The 20,869-nt window shown below is 51.9% G+C and overlaps 6 protein-coding genes across 6 annotated transcripts; 3 read left to right on the top strand and 3 right to left on the bottom strand.

Annotated features, from left to right (window-relative positions):
• Positions 1-483: 483 nt before the first annotated feature.
• SCP_0804810 (hypothetical protein) lies at positions 484-2,159 on the top strand (the record flags this gene model as incomplete). Its single annotated transcript, XM_027761069.1, has 10 exons — positions 484-501; positions 559-651; positions 701-826; positions 874-942; positions 1,003-1,528; positions 1,589-1,657; positions 1,719-1,787; positions 1,844-1,879; positions 1,939-2,049; positions 2,125-2,159. The coding sequence occupies 10 exons, from the start codon at positions 484-486 to the stop codon at positions 2,157-2,159; spliced, it is 1,152 nt and encodes a 383-aa protein (XP_027616870.1).
• Positions 2,160-3,679: 1,520 nt separating this feature from the next.
• On the bottom strand, positions 3,680-6,894 carry SCP_0804800 (Pheromone-regulated membrane protein; the record flags this gene model as incomplete). The annotated part of the gene is made up of 10 exons (XM_027761068.1): positions 3,680-3,913; positions 3,967-4,131; positions 4,188-4,261; positions 4,315-4,555; positions 4,614-4,719; positions 4,779-5,020; positions 5,074-5,352; positions 5,410-5,743; positions 5,800-6,656; positions 6,709-6,894. 10 exons carry the CDS (start codon positions 6,892-6,894, stop codon positions 3,680-3,682), a joined length of 2,718 nt encoding a protein of 905 aa, XP_027616869.1.
• A 727-nt stretch (positions 6,895-7,621) lies between these two features.
• On the bottom strand, positions 7,622-8,176 carry SCP_0804790 (hypothetical protein; the record flags this gene model as incomplete). The annotated part of the gene is made up of 4 exons (XM_027761067.1): positions 7,622-7,667; positions 7,721-7,805; positions 7,967-8,066; positions 8,153-8,176. 4 exons carry the CDS (start codon positions 8,174-8,176, stop codon positions 7,622-7,624), a joined length of 255 nt encoding a protein of 84 aa, XP_027616868.1.
• A 2,893-nt stretch (positions 8,177-11,069) lies between these two features.
• On the bottom strand, positions 11,070-11,930 carry SCP_0804780 (hypothetical protein; the record flags this gene model as incomplete). The annotated part of the gene is made up of 7 exons (XM_027761066.1): positions 11,070-11,086; positions 11,147-11,242; positions 11,306-11,395; positions 11,466-11,529; positions 11,596-11,667; positions 11,736-11,818; positions 11,876-11,930. The coding sequence occupies 7 exons, from the start codon at positions 11,928-11,930 to the stop codon at positions 11,070-11,072; spliced, it is 477 nt and encodes a 158-aa protein (XP_027616867.1).
• Positions 11,931-13,525: 1,595 nt separating this feature from the next.
• On the top strand, positions 13,526-15,930 carry SCP_0804770 (Docosahexaenoic acid omega-hydroxylase CYP4F3; the record flags this gene model as incomplete). The annotated part of the gene is made up of 14 exons (XM_027761065.1): positions 13,526-13,703; positions 13,756-13,853; positions 13,917-14,008; positions 14,061-14,104; positions 14,158-14,255; positions 14,307-14,479; positions 14,549-14,799; positions 14,848-14,917; positions 14,974-15,168; positions 15,229-15,258; positions 15,315-15,548; positions 15,608-15,640; positions 15,695-15,723; positions 15,779-15,930. 14 exons carry the CDS (start codon positions 13,526-13,528, stop codon positions 15,928-15,930), a joined length of 1,677 nt encoding a protein of 558 aa, XP_027616866.1.
• A 936-nt stretch (positions 15,931-16,866) lies between these two features.
• Positions 16,867-17,121, top strand: SCP_0804760 (hypothetical protein; the record flags this gene model as incomplete). Its single annotated transcript, XM_027761064.1, has 1 exon — positions 16,867-17,121. One exon carries the CDS (start codon positions 16,867-16,869, stop codon positions 17,119-17,121), a length of 255 nt encoding a protein of 84 aa, XP_027616865.1.
• Positions 17,122-20,869: the final 3,748 nt, after the last annotated feature.

Here is a 20,869-nt window from a genome sequence, read left to right as displayed (position 1 = left end):
TTTCGAAGCGAAGTGGAAGCTTGTGGTCAAGTGTGTGCGAGATCTCCTGGTTCTTCGCAATGTTGTGGCCATCAGACCGAATGTGCCCTCCTCGTGTGTCCTCCGTGCGTCTGAACTCTCCTTCCGAAGTGGCCGACGTCGGGTGGCCACATGAAAGATCTTCATCCCTCTGTTGGGCAACACCCAGCACCCCATTGCGTGCAAGTGGCTGCCGCAACATAGTGAGTCTTTGTTTGGTCGATTTGAGTTTGTATCGGTGGCCACGCTCCGCCGCGCGACACTACTTAAACCGCCACTCACCCGATCACTGACCTTTGTCTTTCACCCTTGCCTACCACCACTCACCGTCCAACATCGTATATTCTGTTAATTCTTATCATGTCTCAGATTATACCTGAGGACTTGGAGGTTCGTGTCCTCGTCAGCGAATACCTCGAAACGGACTGCATGCTCCGGGGGTTGCGCTGCAGTGACTACCAAAAAATGTCCGACAACAGAGTGGTGCTGTATCGTCTCACCCTTACTCATACTCCCACTGACGGCCAGAACGGCATACAGAACCAGGGACTTTTTGTCCCCTACCGGTCGATGTTCGACCGTAATACCGGTAGAGACGCGGGAATGGAGCAGGCGCTATGGGAGGCTCTCGAGGTACATATCAGTCGTCGATTCACAGTGCACCCCACTTCTTCGAGTATAGGGATTACGAAAGTCAGGCTTGAGATTCGCTAGTGTCAGTGTATCGACGGTGACCATCCAGCTTCGTAATATCTTGATGTGGCCACACATTGTGTTCCCGAAGGAATTGGCAGTGGCTTTCGTGGAGGTAAGTCTTTGATTCTTCGTCTAAGCCGCTGCTCATGATATCCTCAGGCCGGTAGTCTTTCCTTCACATACGAGGGGTGCAGCTTGCCCTCAGATGCCGTTCTGAAGTCCTTTCCGGTAGGTCGGCGGATATGTGCACTGCTGGATGGATACTAACTACGTGTCGTTGTCATGCAGTACCCCCGAGTTTCAATGGCCACGCCGGTGGCCACACCTCCTGCACCTCCGGCGGCACAAAGCAAGAAGCGTGGCCGCCAAGCGGAGGAGTCCGACAAACCAGAGGCGGGTCCTAAGGCAGCTGCGCCCCCAAAGAAGCGCAGGCGCACTGCAGCCAAAGTTACGCAGGGCCATAAGCCCGAGCAGCCAACGACCGTGCGAAAGGGCAGAAAAAACGCCGGCGGGGCCGTTGCTCAGGGTGCGGGGCAATGGACAAGGAACGCTGCTGCCACCACGACCTGGGACATCTCGACCGTGGCCACCTCAACCATGGCTACCTCGCCCGTGGCCACCTCGACAGTGGCCACTACAACAGTAGTCACCGCGGTCGATTCGTCTGTGGCATCGGAGCTGATCGACAACGGTCCCTCAACTTCGTCGACGTCGATACTTGGAACGGGGCCCTCGCGTCCCCCAAGTCAGGCGGCGCTATCCCTGAGATCTCGCCCGTGGACGACAACACGCTCGACACATTCATTGCCGACTGGTACATCCCTCCATTCTCTATGGAGGCTTTTAGCCTTCCACTAATTACTGTCTTGTTTAGTTTCCGACCAGTGGGAGGTCTCCACACCGGCCACGTCCAGGCTCCCCATCCCGGCTGTCGTATTGATGGGTAAGTCTCCGCGCGTCCTCTGCAGCTATGTGTTATCGATATCGTCTTCACCGGTTAGTAGTACGAGACATCGCGCTGCTACAACCGACGCCAGGTATAGGGGAACAGACCATGCCACTGCCGAATGATAGTGCGTCTCGTTCTTACCTGGTACCTCCAAGCCTCAACTGACTTTCCTGTGTCCAGCGGCATATCAGCCGGTGCTCGTTCCACGTCCGCGTTGTGAGTCCTGCTCGTTTAGGCCGATTGAACTCACGCTCACGTCTCCGCTATTCGCCTAGCTCCATTTCTGCCCGATGGTCCAATTGAACAGGATCTCTGGGATGAGTACTTCGTGGCATCGTTCGGTCAGCTCTCACCCGAGTACCTTGCCTTGCCTGCGATCGCGCCGGGTATGTGATTGTCTCTTTCCTCTTGTTGCTGCATATCTGACTGTTTCACGTTCGTTGGACATTCACTTGACACAGAGATTACCGATCCTGCTGTCGGTTACTCCGCGTGAATATTTGCAAGCGAAGGCATACAATTTTGGCTGCGCACTGCTGCATGTCTATAAGCGCGCCCCCTTCCTCGTAGCCCCAGTATGCACTTTTTCCTTCCCCTCGGAGACTGTAATAACCGACTGTATCCTTCACTCACCTTTCAGGTTCTGCAGAGCTCACCAATTCGCTGATTCCTCTACGTGACTGCATGAGCACGAATGGACGGCTCGAGCGGCGCCCTGTCGCTTGACTTTAGTTTACACGTAAGTTTGTGTACGGTCCCCATGCCTAACGTCCTCATTTCAGTCTGGCACTAGGTTGCTGCTGCTGTGCTGCAAGTGCTTGGCATGCGTCAAGCGATGAGGTTTTTCTCTTCTGTCTTTCTCCTCTTTGTTTCTCGTCTTTTTGTCTCTCGTCTCTTTCTCCTTCCTCTTTCGTCTATCTCTTTTTGTCCCTGTACTTGTATAACGACGTTGCCCGTTACTGTCGCTGCTTTCGCAATGTTGTCGTCGCATCGCTCTTATTGTAATTGTAGCCGTCGCCGTAGGTGGAGGGTGGTAGTGCACTTGTAATCATAATTGATCCCTCTGGCTTTGTCGCTGCGTTCCTTGAGCGCTTGAGCCCTAGTTCGGACACCTTGGCAGCTGCAACACAAGTTGTCGTTGGTGTGTGTCTGAAGTCGGCGGGTGTGGTTTGGTGTTGAAGGACATCCACCCAAGGTCCTCCATACTGTGGATCCTTCCACGGCATTGCAACGTTAACCCGTCCCCGATGGCTTCTCTGTGCCAGTTACTTTCACCAGTGAGTCAGTGACTAAGAACACACGCTATAACTAGTACGGTAGTTTCTACGCGAGCCCTAGTCATTCAGAACTTTGGAGTGGTCCACTGGACCCATGTAGTAGTTGATGCATGGCATCCGAGTCTACGCAGCAGCTCGCAGATCTGTCGATGTATAATTCAATCGCCCATTACGAGACCACGGCTAGTAAGAACCAGCACCCGATCTACATCACTCAACTGTGCATCCGATCTCAGCGGCGGCTCGAGAGAGAAAGTCTATCGTATCATTTTATCTATCTAAATCTACCATACGCAAACGCACAAGTCATGTCCAATACTATGTAGTCTATGTAGTATAGAGAAACGATCGTGATGTAACAGATGTTAACAAACGCTATTCCTACAGAAGAAACTGAAACAGGAGACACGTGGGTCCAGATTTGCGGAAAATGCGGGAGAACGGGCGGGAAGGATTTGTGATCAAAGGTAGGATCAAGGGAGATTTACACAGCACTTTGTCTGATAACAACACAAGAAACCTTTTCAGTACAGGTGAGGAAGACGGAATAAATTCAGAGAATGAGATGGGCAAGATGCAGATGCAGATGCGGATGGTGTTATTGCAGATGTAGGATCGTGGTTGAGATAATGATGCAGATGAGATGAATCGAGAAATAAGGCTTCTAATGGAGCGAACGATGATGCGAGGATAGAAGCAGACGATATTGCTGACGATAGTGTGAGAGATGTGACGCAGATCAAAGGCTGAAAACACCACCAGCCCGCCGCCGGGACGGAAAAGGGTGGACAATGACGAGGGAGATGCCGAGCCCGACGGTGAGACCGATGGACACGGACACGAGCTGCATCGCCGTATCGAACCCGGACATGTACGTCATACTCGAATTCGTGCCGGACGTCTCGTTCGACGCGAATGTGAACAATCCGCCGTTCGCTAGGCCGGAGGGTAGCTGGAAGAGGATACCGGTAATCTGGTACGGAGTCAGCTCATCTTCGTGTGATAAGATTGAGCGAAGTGACACACCATGATAACAAAAGCATTGCCGTTGAAGAACCGGCCGTACAAATTAGACGTGAACCCAACCGCCAGGGCGCCAACCGCAGCAGAGACGTCGCTCTGCCCAGGGAACTTAGTGCCCGTGAAGTGATTCGAAACCCATCCAAGGGAGGATACCAGTACAGCTAGCAGCTGAAACAGACACGAGATCGTCAGCTACCAATCACGAGCGCAGGAACGGGACTTACTGTTTCCTTCCTCCACCACGGCGCATGGTTCCGCAGACCGAGGGAGAGCGAGTACAGAGGCACGGTGAGGAACGCTGGTGCAGCTCATCAGTCACGCGTTCGCAGCGACAAAGAGCAGGGTACGTACCCCACCATAGGGATGGGGTCTGCTGCCACCACGGACCATCAGGGTTGTGGCTCCTCGAGCATGTCAGGTCGTTCTCGCCCGGGAGGGAGTCTTGGTGTGTGATCTTCGAGAACGCAGTCGCCCCGATCGCCAGCCCGAAGCCAAGGAATAGCGAGTATATGAATGAGAAACAAACGCGGACGGCACCGGACACGATGTTGCGGGTAGCGAGCTCCAGGCTGCCACACAGAACGATGAAACCCTGGCGCACAACGGGGATGAGAAAACAGCACAATGAACACGTAGACTGCGAGACGTACAGGGAGGATGAGCACCACTGATGCCGAAGCAACAGCGGAGTAGCAAAAATGATGGGTAGAGGAGAGCGCTGCGGCGATAAAACTGAAGATAGTAGCAACAGTGATCCTGCACACAAAGACATAATGAATATCAACAACCAATGATATATAGTATATCCTACATACTCGAAGACGTTAGAATAGAGCTCATTTCGAGCAGCAAACAACTGAATGACGATGAGCATACACCCAAGCGGGAACGAGATCAACGAGTCGATGAACGAGCCATTAAAGCTGACGCTGCATATGGACGATGAGCAGAAACCACCGAATATGACGAGCTGCCACATCTTGTACAGCGGTGGGTTCCGCATCAAGTTGTCAAGTTCGATCGACGCGTCTTTCACCGAGATATCGTCGTGGATGACCTGGCGGTGTGTAAGATTTTGCTCGGAGACAGCTCGCCGAACTCGGCACTCACCTTCCAGTACAGTGCATATGCGTCCTGCAGCTTGCCCAGATCGAGTGCGCTACCTTGGCGAATGAACTTGATGTTACTCGTGCTCGTGGCAGCATCGTCGAACGAGATGAGCATGACATCTGGCAGATACATGCACGACAGTTGGATCTCAAGGACCTTAGCCGTCGACATGATCTGTGCCTGCAGCCTATGACTCGGGCCACCAAACATCATCATCGCACGCGTCAGCTTTAGGATAAACTCCTGCCGCTGGACAATTGCCGCGACGTGGCGGGTAATCTACGAGACAAACGCAAGTCAGCCCATAGCATTCAGACATTCACGAAGGCTACCCACGTAAATAGTTGCCTTGCGTCTCTTCAACCGACGCTCCGCGCGCTCACGCTTGCGCTCTTCCTCCGAAATATACTTGTCGTGGATCCACTCGTCCTCCGGTGAGTTCGGTGTGGTACTAGGCGTTCCCGGACGGCTCCAGCCGCGCTTAGGCAAATCCTTCAGAACACCGGTCCACTTCTGCCTGCCGCTGGGTGAGTACCGCGCCTGGTGTGTGTCCTCCGACAGGGTTGCCGTCGTCTCGATGTTAGGTAGACTCCCGAAATCCGTGCTGCGCGACCGCGGGACGGTCTTCTGAACAGTCTCCAACGTGGGCAAATTGCTTTCGAGCGAATAACTGAGAAAAATCTACATCAGCAATTGAGTTGTAAATCATGTAAGGGCATCACGAACCGCGATAAGTGGTACCCAGGTCTTTTGATATTGGGAGCGAGTGTGCTAGATGCGGGGGCCGCCACCCCACTAATGTTACCTGTACTGGCGATGAGCGGACCAAACACGCCTGCTCCGTTCCTGGCGTGGGGCATCCGCTGCTCTCCCAGCACGAACGGCTTTGCCCAGTTGAAAGTCGACGACCTCGATGACGTGGTCGTCAGTGGCGGGCCACCGAAGGCGGACGATGCTGAGGGTGCACCGGATATCAAAGGGGCCGTACTTCCCATGCTGTCAAAGGTGGAAGACTTTCCTAAGACAGACGGCGGACGAAGCTCGTCGGACGAGGAACGCGAAGGCGTTGGCGTTGACCGACCGGACTGTGAGATGGAGCTATGGTCATACAGCGCGAGGAGGGCACCAAGGACGCCCGTGCCAGGTTGCATCGCGGGTGTCGCGCGCCCCGAATCGGCAGATTTCTCTACATCGGTGTCACCGTCCCAGTCTTCGCCGTCACTGTGGCGCGAGAATAAGCCTCTGGTCCTACTCCTGCCTCTCTTCCTCCGGCGGACGTTCTGCGGCTCATTGTGATGGCCTGGAAGGCGAAACCCCCCGAAAATACCACGTTTGTGCGCACTCACGACCTTTTGCGCCTGGTGGACAGCATGTTGCTCGGTGCCTGTACCTGGCAGGCCAGCAGTCTCGTCAGCGCCGATGAACACCTCGCCTGGAATGTCCCGCATGGGCGCAAGCGTCACTTCGGACGAAGATGAGAGCGCCGAGTCTGGAGCGACGGTGCCATCCGGGCGACCACGGTCAACGGGAGAGTCGGACCGATGGCGTTCGAGCGCGTCGGTCAGCGTCTCAAACGGTTCCGGCTGTGAACGAGGTCAAAAAGATAACAAAGACATGACCAAGAAGGGTGCGTACGTCAAGCCCATGCTCGTCCAACGCGCGGATGGACGTAATCGGCTCCCGGTCGTTCTCCACCCACTGCACCTTGCGAGCAGTCTTCGCGCCTGATCTACGTGTCCCGCCTGGGGGTCTGTCATCTTGAGAGTTATGGGTTGGACTGGAGCCATGTGGGCTGCGTTGAGGGCTGCTCGCGTCAGACATGACCGTTCCAGTCGAGGAAACTGGGTTATCTTTTAAGTCTTTGAGGGGAACATAGACGGGAGAAGACATGAGTGTTTGGAGGAGAAAGAGAAGGCATATGTAGGAGCCGGGGCCACTCACAGTAAGCAGAGCCAAAGCGCAGTGTGGCGACGCGCGAGTTCTAGAACCGGGAAAAAGCCGCGATCTGGCCGATCGTTTTAGAGGTCAAAACAACGAGGGCACGGAGCAAGATCAAGTCGGTTGTTTTTTGTGCTCAAGGAGACCACACGTGCGTGTTTGTCCTCGAGGTGGAAGAGAAGGACAATGAGAGTGCATGGGCGATTCCGAAACCGAATAATGAGTGAACCACCATTGCGAGGACGTTTGACAAGCTCCATGGTCATGGCCTCCTGGATAAGAATACCCTCGGAGCCCGCATGTCGAGTTTACCGACCCGAGCGACCCAAATTGCAAAAAAGCTGCCGTGAACTGAGTGGTGGAGTCAATTGGAACGCTCCGTCGCAGATGCGGTAAGCTTGACGTCAAGGGAGGCTCCGGTCCGACATCCGGTCGCCGACAATCTGCCTCCGGCGCCTCCCAGCCAACCAGGAGCCGGCACGCAGCAACCCTAATACCCGCTGCAGATCTCAGATGCACTGTCCACGATTCACCCAACTCTCTTTGTCTATCGCGTGCGCACTTCCGGGATCTACTCTCCGCCACCTTGCTTCATCGAAGGGCGTCCCACTCAGCAGACGGCCTGCGTCCGAAGCAACGCTGCATATACGAAAGAACTTTTCTTCTTTTCAGCTGATCGCCACATAAGACATGGAGACAAGATACTCACGGAGCTATCAATATCATGGACCTATCCAGAACGATACCCATACACCCAACAGTCACCAGATGTTTCCGCCTGTATGCGGTCCGCACTGAAACGCGAAGATAAGCAGCCAAGGAGTAGGCATCATTGACGCGAAACAAAACATTCAGCGGCCACAAGCACATGAGCATGCCCCATGGTTGTGCAAGGTACAGATCCTGTTCATTTCGCCGACATAGCGCAGCTAATCATAGCAAGGACATGACCCACAGAGACGAATGGCGTCGGACCATACCATGTAGACGTGTATTCTCCGACTGTAACGAGCTGTTGCTCGCCCAGAAACAACCAACAGCCAGCGGGAAATATCCTGTCAGCAGGTGAGCGAACAAGCACTGGACGAATGGAAGCCAGACTTCGACAAAAATTTTGTCGTGCGGTAGTGATAGAACATACCAGGCCCGGTAACCCAACACCCATGTGTGAACGAGAACATATCGGTCAAAAAACTTTTACTTCCGGAACCGCGCCTCGCGTCTGCACATGAGCAGGGGCACCGAATGATGGCACTATCGCATCCAGTGACCCAACAGCTGATGAGCAGCCTCATCACACGGCCTTACATCTGACACTCACCTTCGTATATAGAGACCACACGAAAGTCGCCCGGCATCATGAAAAAATCCTGGAGCGCAAAGCTTTGAACTGTACGTCGGCAAACACGCAAAGTCCGCCTCGCACGTGTACACGTTCTAACTCGAGTACGTGTTCACGCGTTCACGGAACGCCGGATGACCCTACGCGCACAGGAGATTAGCCCTCTTGAAGATGACACCTTCGCACCCAGCGTAACAGCGATCCATATAAATGCAGCTCCGACGCTCACGGGTTTTCGCTCTTGGCCCAGGGGTTCGCTAATGAACTGTCAAAAGCAGCCGGTATCGATACACGTTCGCGTGTATCATCGAGTCGTGCGCGTGAGAGATAGGAGCATCTCCTTGCTGGCCGGCGCGAGGTGTCGGGAACACGCACGTGCAGCTCCAGACTTGACGCCGTGACCTCACGTGGATGTCACGTTGCAGGCGCGCGCCCTACACCGAGTGAGGCAGACGACGACCGTAAATATCCACGATCGACGAGCTAGTTGCTTGCTCGGGTAGTCAAGACAGGATTGACGTCGGGCTATGATTCACTCTGCAATCACTCCAGCTGGAAAGTGGGATGAAATTCCGACTTCAGTGGTGTTGGAAGGAGAGCAACGTGCCACGTGAAGGGGTCTTGGAGCAGTGTATTAGAATAACTTGAAAATGTGAGCTATTCTCAGTGGGGTCATGGCAATCAGTGTTCAGCATATCTGGACAGCCTATTACTGACTTTAGTAGGTGAACTTCTGACACGTGGGATTGGGATGGAAGACGCGAGGGGCCGACTGTGACGGGCTTCTAGTGGTGCACTGGAATATCGCGATATGGTTCACGAAGGGGATGGACTGCGGCAGCAGCACGCCACGCTCCCTAATCGCTGCATGATCGGAAAGAATCAATTCATCCGTGGTAACCGATGAGCTGATATGCAGATCGAGAGAGGAAGACTGCGCGACACGAGTAACATGCACACGCCGTAATATGGGAAAACGATTTCCGCTGCATGGCCTTTGCGCAGACAGCCTTCTCATTGGCGCTGCAGCGACCACAGTTCGGGGTCTCCTTGAAATATCCTCTGCCAGTTACCATAGATAGAGCCTGGGCAGTTGACACAACATCTCAGTTTGCGGTATCCGGGTGAATGACTTTCTGGTACCTGTGCACGTCTCCGGCACTCAGCGCCCGGCTTGAATAATCTTCAAAAGATCGTCGACACAGACGAACAGAACAGAGCACCGGGAACCGAAGTATTTTTCGGTAGATAGGGAGCGCTGGGTCTCAACGCTCAGCATGGGACGCGGTCGATGGCTTCTTGGACAAGCTCTCAAGAGCTCACTGTCACTGTCTGAGAGAAGCGTGTTGACCGTGTGAGGGGGTCTGGGAACAGTGTGTTAGAAGAACTTCAAAATGTGAGCTATTCTCAGTGGTGTCCAGCAATATCTGGACGGAGTATACTGACTTCAGGTAGGCCAGACGCGTGGGATTGGGAAGAGGGATCGACTAGCTGTGAAGGGCTTCTGGTGGCGCACCGGAATATTCCGATATGGGTCACGAAGGGGATGGCCTGCGGTAGCAGCATGCGGCGGCGCCACGCCCCGTAATCGCTGCATGATCGGAAAGGATCGGTCGGCATTCATCCGTGATATGCAGATTGAGAGAGTAAACACCGCGCGACACGAGCTACATGCACGCACTGTAATATGGGAAAACGAACCAACATCTTTCCAGTTCGACGTCCAACGTTCAACACTTGAAGGGATGTTGCAAGGGATGTTGCAAGGGGTGTTGCTGTGGGAGACGAAGCGGACACAGTGAGTCGGCCCGGGTGACAAATAGAATGCTCTGTATGTGCAGGCAGTAAAGCGAAAGAACGTTCCGCAGAGCCTGGTGAACGTGAGGGCTAAAATGGGAGCCTTCGTTAGCATGCATACAAAATTTCGTTGTAGTTGTACAAGGGCCCATCACCAGAAACCACTTACAACCACAGGGACAGAGAGATATATGGGAGAAAGATGGAATAACTCGAAGCGATGGGCCGACCTCCTTATATATGTACTCTGCGAACGAAATAAAGTTTAAACCCTTTCCCAGTTGTGATTCGCTCGTTCCTAATGTAGGTGACGACCGGAGAAATGAGATGACGTAGGCCGAAAAGGGAAGCCGACTTACCTTATAAGGCAAGAACGTCGGAGACGCGGAACCTCCCTCCCTTGCATCGAACTCCAAGTAATATTATATATAGGAAAAATTGTAAGCTTACAAGCGGGAAGGAGGTGAAAAAAAGACATGCGATGAGAGACCTATGAATATTGCAGGGAGCGACGGTGTTTGGACGACGGGGCAGAGGTGAACGCTTAAACATTGGGGTGTTACATGCCGAGCAAAGTAGTTACGACAGCAAGTGAACCACAAGTGCACTTGTAATCGTAACTGATTTGATTGGCATCGCTCGCTAAAACAACACGATGTATTACTTGGGTAGAGCGGAGAATACAAAACAGTATTCGAGGACGAGAGTGACGACAGCAGTACAAAGCAAGACAGCAGTGAACAGCTGTCACAACGACACAGCAGAGCTATCGATATAGCGCAAGGGAACTACAAATACAACTAGGAGTGACTTGCATCCTTGAAGATAGAGTGAAAAAAAAAAACACAATCCGTAGAGCGAATTTGCGCCCGCACGGCAATCGGGCCACATGTGAAAGTGAAGTTGAAGAGCATGCTCACTACGCCCAGTACGCGGCTGCGCAGACGAATCTCTATCAGTATCATTCTCGAGGATACAAACGTAACGGGAACTCACGAGCAATGGCTGGGAATACGACTTGGCGAGAGGTGTCTTGGCCGCTGTCGTTGGAGTCTTGAGATGGCTCAGCCGTGTTATTGTTCCACATGAATCCTGAGAGTAATAAGCACAGCGTTAAAATAAAACTATCCGGAGATTTAGAGAACACAGTCATACCAGGAGCAGGCGGGGCGCCGGGGTAGACGGCGAACCCCGCGGCGAACAACGCTTGGAGCTGCAGAACATTTTGACCACCGAGGTTGGGCGCTGAGTAACGCGCAGTCAGAGGTAAAGATGAGGGCATGCACTCGGTCATATGAGTGCAAAAGATACTCACTGATCATCTCAGCTGTAAGCAACGCAGGGTCTAGCAAACTGGGATCGATGCGAAACCAGTCGTCCTTAGTAGTTATGAATACAGAATTATCAGCCGAGCTGAAGAGTACCACGATGATTTCGAGACAAACTGGTATGCTCAGAAACTGGTTGCGCGGAGCGGTACTCCTTATCTTGCAACAATCTCGAGATTTTGGCCACGGCTTGGATGACACAACACAGTTCATCGGATCAGCATCATTTCACATGAAGTGGATGCCCAGGGACTCACGCGGCTGCGGGATAGTCGTGAAGGGAAGCGAAGGAATCGGGTCCGCAGAATTGGCACCCACTGGGGGATCAACCAACAGGCGGCTGAACATAATAGTCGTTAGTCCAACTCCCAGGCACCAGAAAACAAACGAGGCATACCGAGGTTCAACGAGGGCATTATATTGCCCGCCAACGACGGACCCAAAGGCTGCATAAACATTACCTGCCCCGGGCCAGACCCCCACGAGTTGCCTGCGTCCACCACAAGAATCGATGCCGGAAGCCAGCTTGAGATGACGTTGGCGAGCTGAAGCTTGGCTTGAGTTGCTCCACTGCAAAAGGTGTACGCGGGATGTCGCGCACAGGCATCAGTCGTAATGCCTTCGGGCCAATCGCAGGCCGTAGTTCGGTCGTAAGTACTCGACGTCAACGTTATGCGGCCTTCACGCCACCGTCCACACGAGTTAAAAACTGGGGTCAAGAGTTCTGTTTATGTTGGCGATACTTCGGCATTATCGTTCACGAGTGAAATGGCGAGCAACGGCTAAAGGGGCGCGTTTGAAAGCAGACCTATATCAGTCCGTCCCTCCCACCTCTCATAGGACTGATTTTGTAGTCTGCCTTTGGGAGACTATGACGATACTGAAGTCACCTTAGTATTGGTCCATAACTGTCGAGCGGGAATTGCTGTCGTCGGCTCATATCCACTCAAATTTTGACTCAGATCGATCCCATTCGACCGTTCACTGCGCCGCAGGTTTGAACCAAAAGCTGGGCGCTTCTGATCGCACACTACAAATGTTTGTAATGAAATTGCTTACCCGCTTTACCCGCTTCTCGACTCCTGCCACAAGGTAGCTCAATTGGCAGCTCAATGACAAGCATATATAGCTCAAGTCAGCTTGAGCAGGTGTAAATTTCAAAATCCGACAGCTCAAGCTTCTCAGCTTAACTTAGCTTGCGGCAACACTACTGAAGCGTGTAGCTACTGGACGTGGCATCGACTAATTACAAGTCTTGCGACCAGCCCTGGACTTTCAACAAGACTTATGGAGCTGGAATCCCAAGCACATCTCCAGCCTATCTATCCTATAGGAATTACCCTTAACTGCCAGTATTCTCAGGTCTTCATTAACGAATTTCGAGGGCGACTCCGGCATTCAAGTGAATCGTCAAAAGGCCGTGGGTGCTGGTGAGCGGGAACCGTTGGAACGACAGAACACAACGCATCCGCGATTGATGATGGGAAAAAACATATTTATACGCCACGTCTCTGTCCGAAAATAACATTCTCGCGGATAAGAAGTGTCTGCCGCTGTCCATTTCGGAGCACGCCGTCTCTCTAAGAAGCTATCCAAAATCCTAGATCGACACCTCAAGTATGCGATGCGATTGAATAGGTGTGTACATTTGAGGCTTTCACTTACGTGCAAGCCGACTAAATACTCACAAGGTGAAGATGAAGTGTCACATATAATGCTGCCTCGCTCAGACAGTGAACTCACGGTCTACGCGAAGGAACTGTCATCTCTCTCAGGATTTTTGTCTTTCCCACCAACTCAGTACACATGGGCGATCTTCGGAGCGCATTTTCGGCGTTTCAATGTCTTACTCGGAGGACGAGCGTCACCTACGTTGATGTCATGACATCGCGTCCTTCTATGTTTCTTCTTGTGCTTCTCTGACTCAATAACTCTTTGAAATCTCGCCGTAAGACTTCACCTTTATGCTGCATTGCTTACTGCGCATGAGCAAATTCACATATAAGTGACAGAGTGCAGAGGACGAAAGCATGAGCACAGCGTCAGGATGGACAGAATGCTTACATCCACATCAGCCGCACTTCCAATAACTCCTGCTTCTATTCTTCAAGGCGTATTGATATGCGGTATTATTTGGGCATTGTGGCACAGCCCCGTGCGACGCTTATTCGTGAAATCTCCGTTGGACAACATACCGGGACCTGCATCTAAGTCTTTCTGGACAGGTAGCTTCTTCCACTACTTCCAAGATGCTCATTTGCTTTTGACTTCGATAAGGCAATCTCTCAAATTTCGTGGCCCGTGATGGATGGGATTTGCATGCCGATATATCTCGTAACTATGGTTCCGTTGTGAACATGAAGGGCTGGCTCGGGGTAAGTGCAGCGTCCCTCAATTCAAGGTCCTTGCAAGTCATTGATAAATTTCTAAATTCCCAGCAACCGGCATTGTACATCTCCGATCCAAAAGCGCTGCATAGCATCATAGTGAGGGATCAATACATCTATGAAGAAACACCGACATTTCTCAAGTGTGCAGACTTTCGCCATTGATCTTGGGATCTCGGGCTGATCTCTGCGTAGCCTCAACTATCTCTTGTTTGGTCTGACATTGGGCGCCACGCTAGGTACATCAAGGGGTAAGGCTTGGGACAGACAGTCATCTTACCGAATTTTGCAGGTGACGCTCATCGCAACCAGAGAAAAATGCTGAACCCGGCGTTCTCCGCTGGACATATGCGCGACTTGCTCCCGATGTTTTATGAGGTGACTGCCAGGGTATGTTGCTTCTGCATCGTCGGTCATCTTGATACCCACTGCGCACCGTAGTTGCGCACTGCAATCGCTTCCCGTGTAACGAGCGGATCTCAAGAGCTGGATATGCTGGGCTGGATGGGACGCACCGCTCTTGAGCTAATTGGGCAAGGCGGTTTTGGCTACTCCTTTGACCCTCTCGTAGATGATGCTTCCGATGAATTCGGAGAGGCGCTGAAGTCAGCTTTGTAAGTATGGCCATGTGTTACACCGTTATGTCTGTTCATTGTGCTGCTGGATGACATTCATTTATGTAGCTCGCTTGCCTACTCTATGGGCCTCCTCCGATATTTGCTGCCTCTACTTACAAAGTTGGGCCCGCCTGGATTTCGCAGGCGTCTAGTGGACTTTGTCCCGAACAGGCGCCTGCAGAGGCTGAAGATAACCGTTGACCTCATTCACAGAAGGTCGACGGAGATCTTCAATGAGAAGAAGGCCGCTCTCCTAAAGGGCGATGAGGCAGTCTCGCAGAGGCTTGGGAAAGGGAAAGATATCATAAGCATTCTGAGTGAGTTGTCTCCTGTCCTCGAGATCACCGTGCCGATTTCCTATGTAGTGACAGCGAATATGGAGGCCAAGTCAGACGAGAACCAACTTCCGGAGGAAGAGTTGATTGCGCATATCTCGTCAGCCAAGATTTTACGTTCTCTATGGAACTGCTCCTGATTAACGTTCAATTTAGCGGACTCACGGCTGCTGCAGTGGACACGACGTCAAATACACTCGCTCACATCCTTCAGCTTCTCGCACAACACCCGGATGCCCAAGCCAAGCTACGCGAGGAGATCGTGCAAGCGCGGGGCGAGGATGAATTTTCGTACGATCAGCTAATGCAACTCCCGTACCTGGATGCCGTGTGTCGTGAAACATTGAGAGCGTAAGTCCGCTTCACCACCAAGTTTTGAGAGTTGATTTCCAATGACGTACCAATGTTCAGATATCCACCTGTCACCATAGTGGATCGACAGTGCGCCTGATTCACGGCTATAATTATTAGTTTGCTGACAGCAGGTTGCTGTACAGAACTAGGAAAGATATAGTCCTTCCGCTGTCTGAACCTATCCGTGGCATCGACGGCGAGACAATGAGCGACATACTGGTTCCTAACGGCACCCACGTCTTCATCGGCGTGGAAGGCTGCAACCTGAGCAAGACTCTTTGGGGCAAAGATGCGCTGGAATGGAAGCCCGAACGGTGGCTATTGCCGCTCTCTAGTACTGTCAGCGATGCCCACATTCCCGGCGTGTATTCCAATCTGTGAGTCGCAGCACATGGTCTGCAGTGAGGGTGGAGTTAAGTGCTGTCTCCCTACGCAGGTTGTCATTTTTGGGCGGCGGACGAGCATGCATGTGAGTATCCAAATGACAGACCTCAAGCATGCTGACTAATGAAGCATTTCTCAGAGGCTTCAAGTTCTCCGAGTTAGAGATGAGTGCGTAAACATACATGTATTTCCTCTGCATAAACTGAGAGCGATGCGTCTACAGAGGTCGTTCTGTCCGTTCTTTTACCGACATTCACTTTTGAGTTGACTGACAAACCGATCGTGTGGAATGTGTCGGGAATTGGCTTTCCTACCGTTGGCAATGTGAGTACCAAGGCGGAGCTTCCGTTAAAGGTTGGGCTATTTGCCAAGTAGACCGCTTAGAGGTAGACTTCTGTTTGCGGTGAATCCAATGTCTCTCTGGTGCGTCGTGATAAATGTAATTGTGCCAAGTGTCTCACTTCTCAAAGTACGAAATATGAAGGGGGAGACCAATTGTAAATTTGATAAGGGAGAGAGTCACTGCGTGCGAAGAGAATGTCGGTGACGTGTTTCGAGATGGGCCTAGTGATGTTATAAGTGTGATAACTGCGAGAAAAAAACCGGCTACATCCGGTTTAGATAGTCGAATGAATACGTGATGGTTTTGCACGTCCAAGTCTCACAAATCCGTTTTCATGTTTACGAGCGAACGCATCAATTACAAATATTGGTGAGCAACGCACGTGGTCAGCCACCACTTTGACGCGCAGATGCGTATGCACGGCCCGCTCCAGCTCGACTCAGGGGGCACCCACCGGGACTTTCCGTGACTCCAACCCCTGTGGTTGTTGTCCCTCCACTGGTGTACGGGGTCCATTTCTATCTTTTTCAAGCACTTTCGCTCAACTTTCTGACTACACATAACCTGGGCCACTTTGTGCGCTCGGAATCTCGGGATATGTTCTTCACATGTGTATACAGTACCTCCGGCAAAACTTTGAGATATTCCTCCGCTGTTCGAGTTCACAGCCGTTGTCGAGGGCAGTGGTGTTCAGGCTTTGGACCCGATGAGATAAGATAAAGAACATGACGCCGTGCATCTCTTTCCTTCATATCTTCCAATGCAAATGTCAGGCATTTCCATCCTGAATCCTGGATATCCACCCGTCCTACTCGCGCTCAGAACCGGTGAACAAGCATGGGCACATTACAATTCATCATCTGGGAAGTATGAAGACCAATGTCCCTATCCATTGCTCTCTCTGTCCTCCCACAGCATCGGGTCAACCTCGGACCATATGGAAGTACAACACACTGTTCCACATCACTATGGAGCACTCGAAAGAGGACGGAACGCTACCACCAATCGCCCCGCAACTTCTCGTGGACATGCATATCTCACGAGCCGAAGAAGCATTCATGGAGATTGACGAGCAGGTTACTGAAGAGTGGAGGTTGAAAAATGAAATTCCGAATACTGATGTGATAGAAGAGACGCGCGAAGGGCTCGCGCAGAAGAGGAATAGAGCACCGTCGACAGTAGTTAAACAGCCTCGCAGGAAGGCGGCAAGGTATGGTACTTAGTAGTAGATCTATTGCGTTATCTCATCTATTTCCATATCGGGCTCGGGGGGTAGGAGATCCAGTGCACGGGGTCCTCCTCTTCACTTTTTCGGGTTGAGGTCGATAATTTCCCGGCTGGTTGCCCCCTGGCTCGACTTACCGCGCATGTTCGGTGAACCGCGCTCGATTTCATATCGACGTTGCATCTCAGTGGAGTACTGAAATGAAACTTGTTGGAAATGGCCGGAAAAGAGGCAATCCGAGGGCATCCGAGGGATGCGCCACAGCAGAGATTAATTACATAATGTGGCCATTATATAAAAGGATATCTATATTTGGAGCAATGAGAGCTCCGCAGCCACATCTTCGTCCCGATCCTTTACCTCGCGTCCGGTCCGATTCTCTCAGATTAAATTCCTCGCTTCCCAAAAGGGCTACGAGCCCCCGCATTTTCTAACAGGTTATGAGCCCCGAGACAATTGCAATCCTCGGACATAGGCTCTTCTCTGAATATATAGCTGAGTCCTTGACCCCTATTCACCAAAAGGCTGATATACTGCATTGCACAACAAGTAATAGGAGATCTCAGCAGTCCTATGTATGATTTAGGACTACTGAGGAAAAATAATATTGTTTTGTGCCTAAAGACTTCGCCGGATAATGATTCGGCAGACGCGGTCAAAAGAGCCGCACAGAGAAGCGTTGGGAGGCCAAGCGCGCCTAAATAGGAGTGTGCGAGAATGAGATGCGCTCTTGCTGTCCTAAGAGGCAGAACTGCGGTAAATGCGAGTGCTAAGACCTGGAGCTCAGAGCCTAGAGTGCAAGACCAGAGACTGAGAGTCCATAGAGAGACCACAGTCCCGAGTCAAAGACTCAGAGCCAGAGATGAGAGGCCAAACTCGAAAACCCGAGGCGCGAGATGTGTCATTGAGATAAGATTAGATGAGGATGCAAAGCGCCTTGGGAACGCAGAGCGCCTAAAGCAGATAAGCGAGATAAGATAAGATGATGCGCATGCATACTGCGCACATCAGCATGGTGAGCCTCGAGGAATATGGCGCGTGCAAAGATGCACGGAAGCTGTGACGCGATGTGCGTTAGTGGTGAGAGATGCACTTGCAATGCGTGGACCCCCGAGCCATAGCCAGAAGACGTTTTCGAGCCCAAAGCTCAGGAAGCAGACTCTGTATCACCGGAGAAAAGCCGAGGCCATAGCCGATGATTAGATCTGGCAGGCAAGGCAGAGCGGGATGCGGAGACTGGGGCCTATAAACACAAATGTAAGGCCCAACAATATATATTTCTACGGGCCAAAAACAGTGTGAAGCTGTATGCAGTACTGTACTTAATGGAGTACAGAATAAAATCAACCGGTATAATGGGTATATCACCGGAAAGAAGCCAAAGCTGATCGTGAGCAAAGGCACTAAATTTAGATGGTCGAGAGTATCGAAAGGGCAATCTACAGTAATTGCTCAGTACCCGGCCAATGAGAGTGAGATGAGTGTGACTGCGCTGCACTCGCCATTCCAGAAAGAAAGCCGTAGAATGTCTAAATTGAACACTACTCGATTAAATGTGCCTATGAGCACAATTAAAGATGCTACCCTCAAATACAATATTAGCATCCAGGGCTACAAAAATATATTGGTAAGCTACATGGATGGAGTGAAATGTAGGGCGCATGAATGCGTCAAGACCACCTAGCCGAGCTCCCTGCGAACCAATGGACAGACGTGTCACATGGTAAGGAGAAGCCCGATGTCCCCAAACTAGGCGGAACTGCAGACGTGCAGCGCCAGGGGGAGAGAAAATGAAAAATTCCAGACCCCTCGCCAATTAGCATGGCAGACGTGCATGCATGGGAAGGAGATCTGAAGTCCCATAAAACTCAAAGCGACTGCAGACGTGCAGTGCGAGGGGAAATCAGGGGGAGCATATTAGCACCGGGTCCACTACCAAGCAACGTGACAGACGTGCCGCGTGCGGAGATGAGTCCCGAAGTCTCCAAACTAGGCTGAACTGCAGACGTGCAGTGCCAGGGGGAAGAAAAGGAAATTGCCGGATCCCATACCAACCAATACTGCAGACGTGCAATATGGGGATGAGAGATCCGAAGCCCTAAAACCTCGGCAGCCATAGACGTGTGGCGCGAGGGGGAGCTAGGGAATTCCGCACCACAGTCAACTGCCACATCAAATCCGCGCAGCGCAGATGGGATGATGATCCCGAAGAACGCGAAGAAGGTGGGACTGATGCACACAAAAAAGGAAAGGCCCACAGACAGAAAAGTCGGTAAAATCTACCGAATGATCTGGATGCCAAGAAGGACGATCCGGAGAACGCGCGCCAACAGAAGCGCGCATATGAGCTAAAAATGCTCAGAATTGAAAAAAAAAAAAAATCGCACTCTGGCTAGTAGCGAGTGTTATTTGGTGTTGGGGGAACCCTCACCAGATTCTGACAGCGGGCTTTTCCCACTGGGTTTTTTCCCGCGAGGTTTTAACTGCTGGTCTACCCCTACCAGAAGGTAGGATGGTCGGGAGTGTGTATCTGAGGACCATCAGACGGCGATATTAATCGCATGCGATCCTCAAAATATTTATTGTCCTATCCCGGAAAGAAAAACAATCCCTAAGCCAAGGCATCAGAAGCAAATAAATATGCTCGAATGCCCGTCGGCTTGAGGGGGAGTGTTGGAAATGGCCGGAAAAGAGGCAATCCGAGGGCATCCGAGGGATGCGCCACAGCGGAGATTAATTACATAATGTGGCCATTATATAAAAGGATATCTATATTTGGAGCAATGAGAGCTCCGCAGCCACATCTTCGTCCCGATCCTTTACCTCGCGTCCGGTCCGATTCTCTCAGATTAAATTCCTCGCTTCCCAAAAGGGCTACGAGCCCCCGCATTTTCTAACAAAACTCGTGCCGGAGGTCTTCACCAAGCCTGATACGGACACTGCGGTCGAGGGATGAGCACGCTATTCTCCCAGTCGATGCGAGAATCACTCACCAGCACTCGCTCTGCAGGACGTGCCGACCTGACTTTTATACCTGCCAGAGGCCTTACGTCATCCCTTACCCATGTGATCTCCTGCCCTATGCCTGCAGATTCTCGCACTTCGCACGAACACCAGGATTTACCCAAGGGTACACGAGAGGTGAGGCTGCGAAAACATACTTCTCCTTTGCTTCTCCTTGATCCAGTTGAACTGCAATCACGAAGAAGCAGTACGGGTGCAGCGGTATGCGAGGACCATGCTCGTTCCTCCGCGAGCACTCATCGTTCTGATACAAATAATCCACGTACAGAATTCTTGACTTAGGCGGTAAGTTCTATCTTTCTCTCATACTGTTAATTACTGATGCACACTGTCCCCTCGACGTTGACTCTCTGTAGTAGCAGCTGGGCAGCGTTTGACTGTCCGAATCAGTGTAGTGTCCACATGCTGCTTCGCTGAACTCCTGCTGACTGCAGTACGCGTTTGACGACGGCTCTGCACAGTGCTTACTTGCGGTGAGTGGTACCAGTTCGAGCAGGTACACGACGCGGAGGGCGGACGCCCCGAGAAGCAGAATGTGTCCTGTAGTACGTGAAGGCTGTGGCCGCGGCCGCGGCTTCTACCAGAGGAAATCAGCACAGAACACAAATCAGTATGCGCCACCCCACACTTTCTTGCCCGTCCTCCAGGTATCTGTCACCAGCAGACAAGGGCTGTGCTACGGAGTGCAAGCTCAATACAGTCAACCTTTACGAGAGCGCACT

The sequence above is a fragment of the Sparassis crispa genome (genome assembly GCF_003851025.1).
Source record: "Sparassis crispa DNA, contig_000007F, whole genome shotgun sequence".
Classification (NCBI taxonomy): Eukaryota; Fungi; Basidiomycota; class Agaricomycetes; order Polyporales; family Sparassidaceae; genus Sparassis; species Sparassis crispa.
Note: the sequence above shows the minus strand (reverse complement) of the source record. Positions and strands in the feature narration are given on the sequence as shown.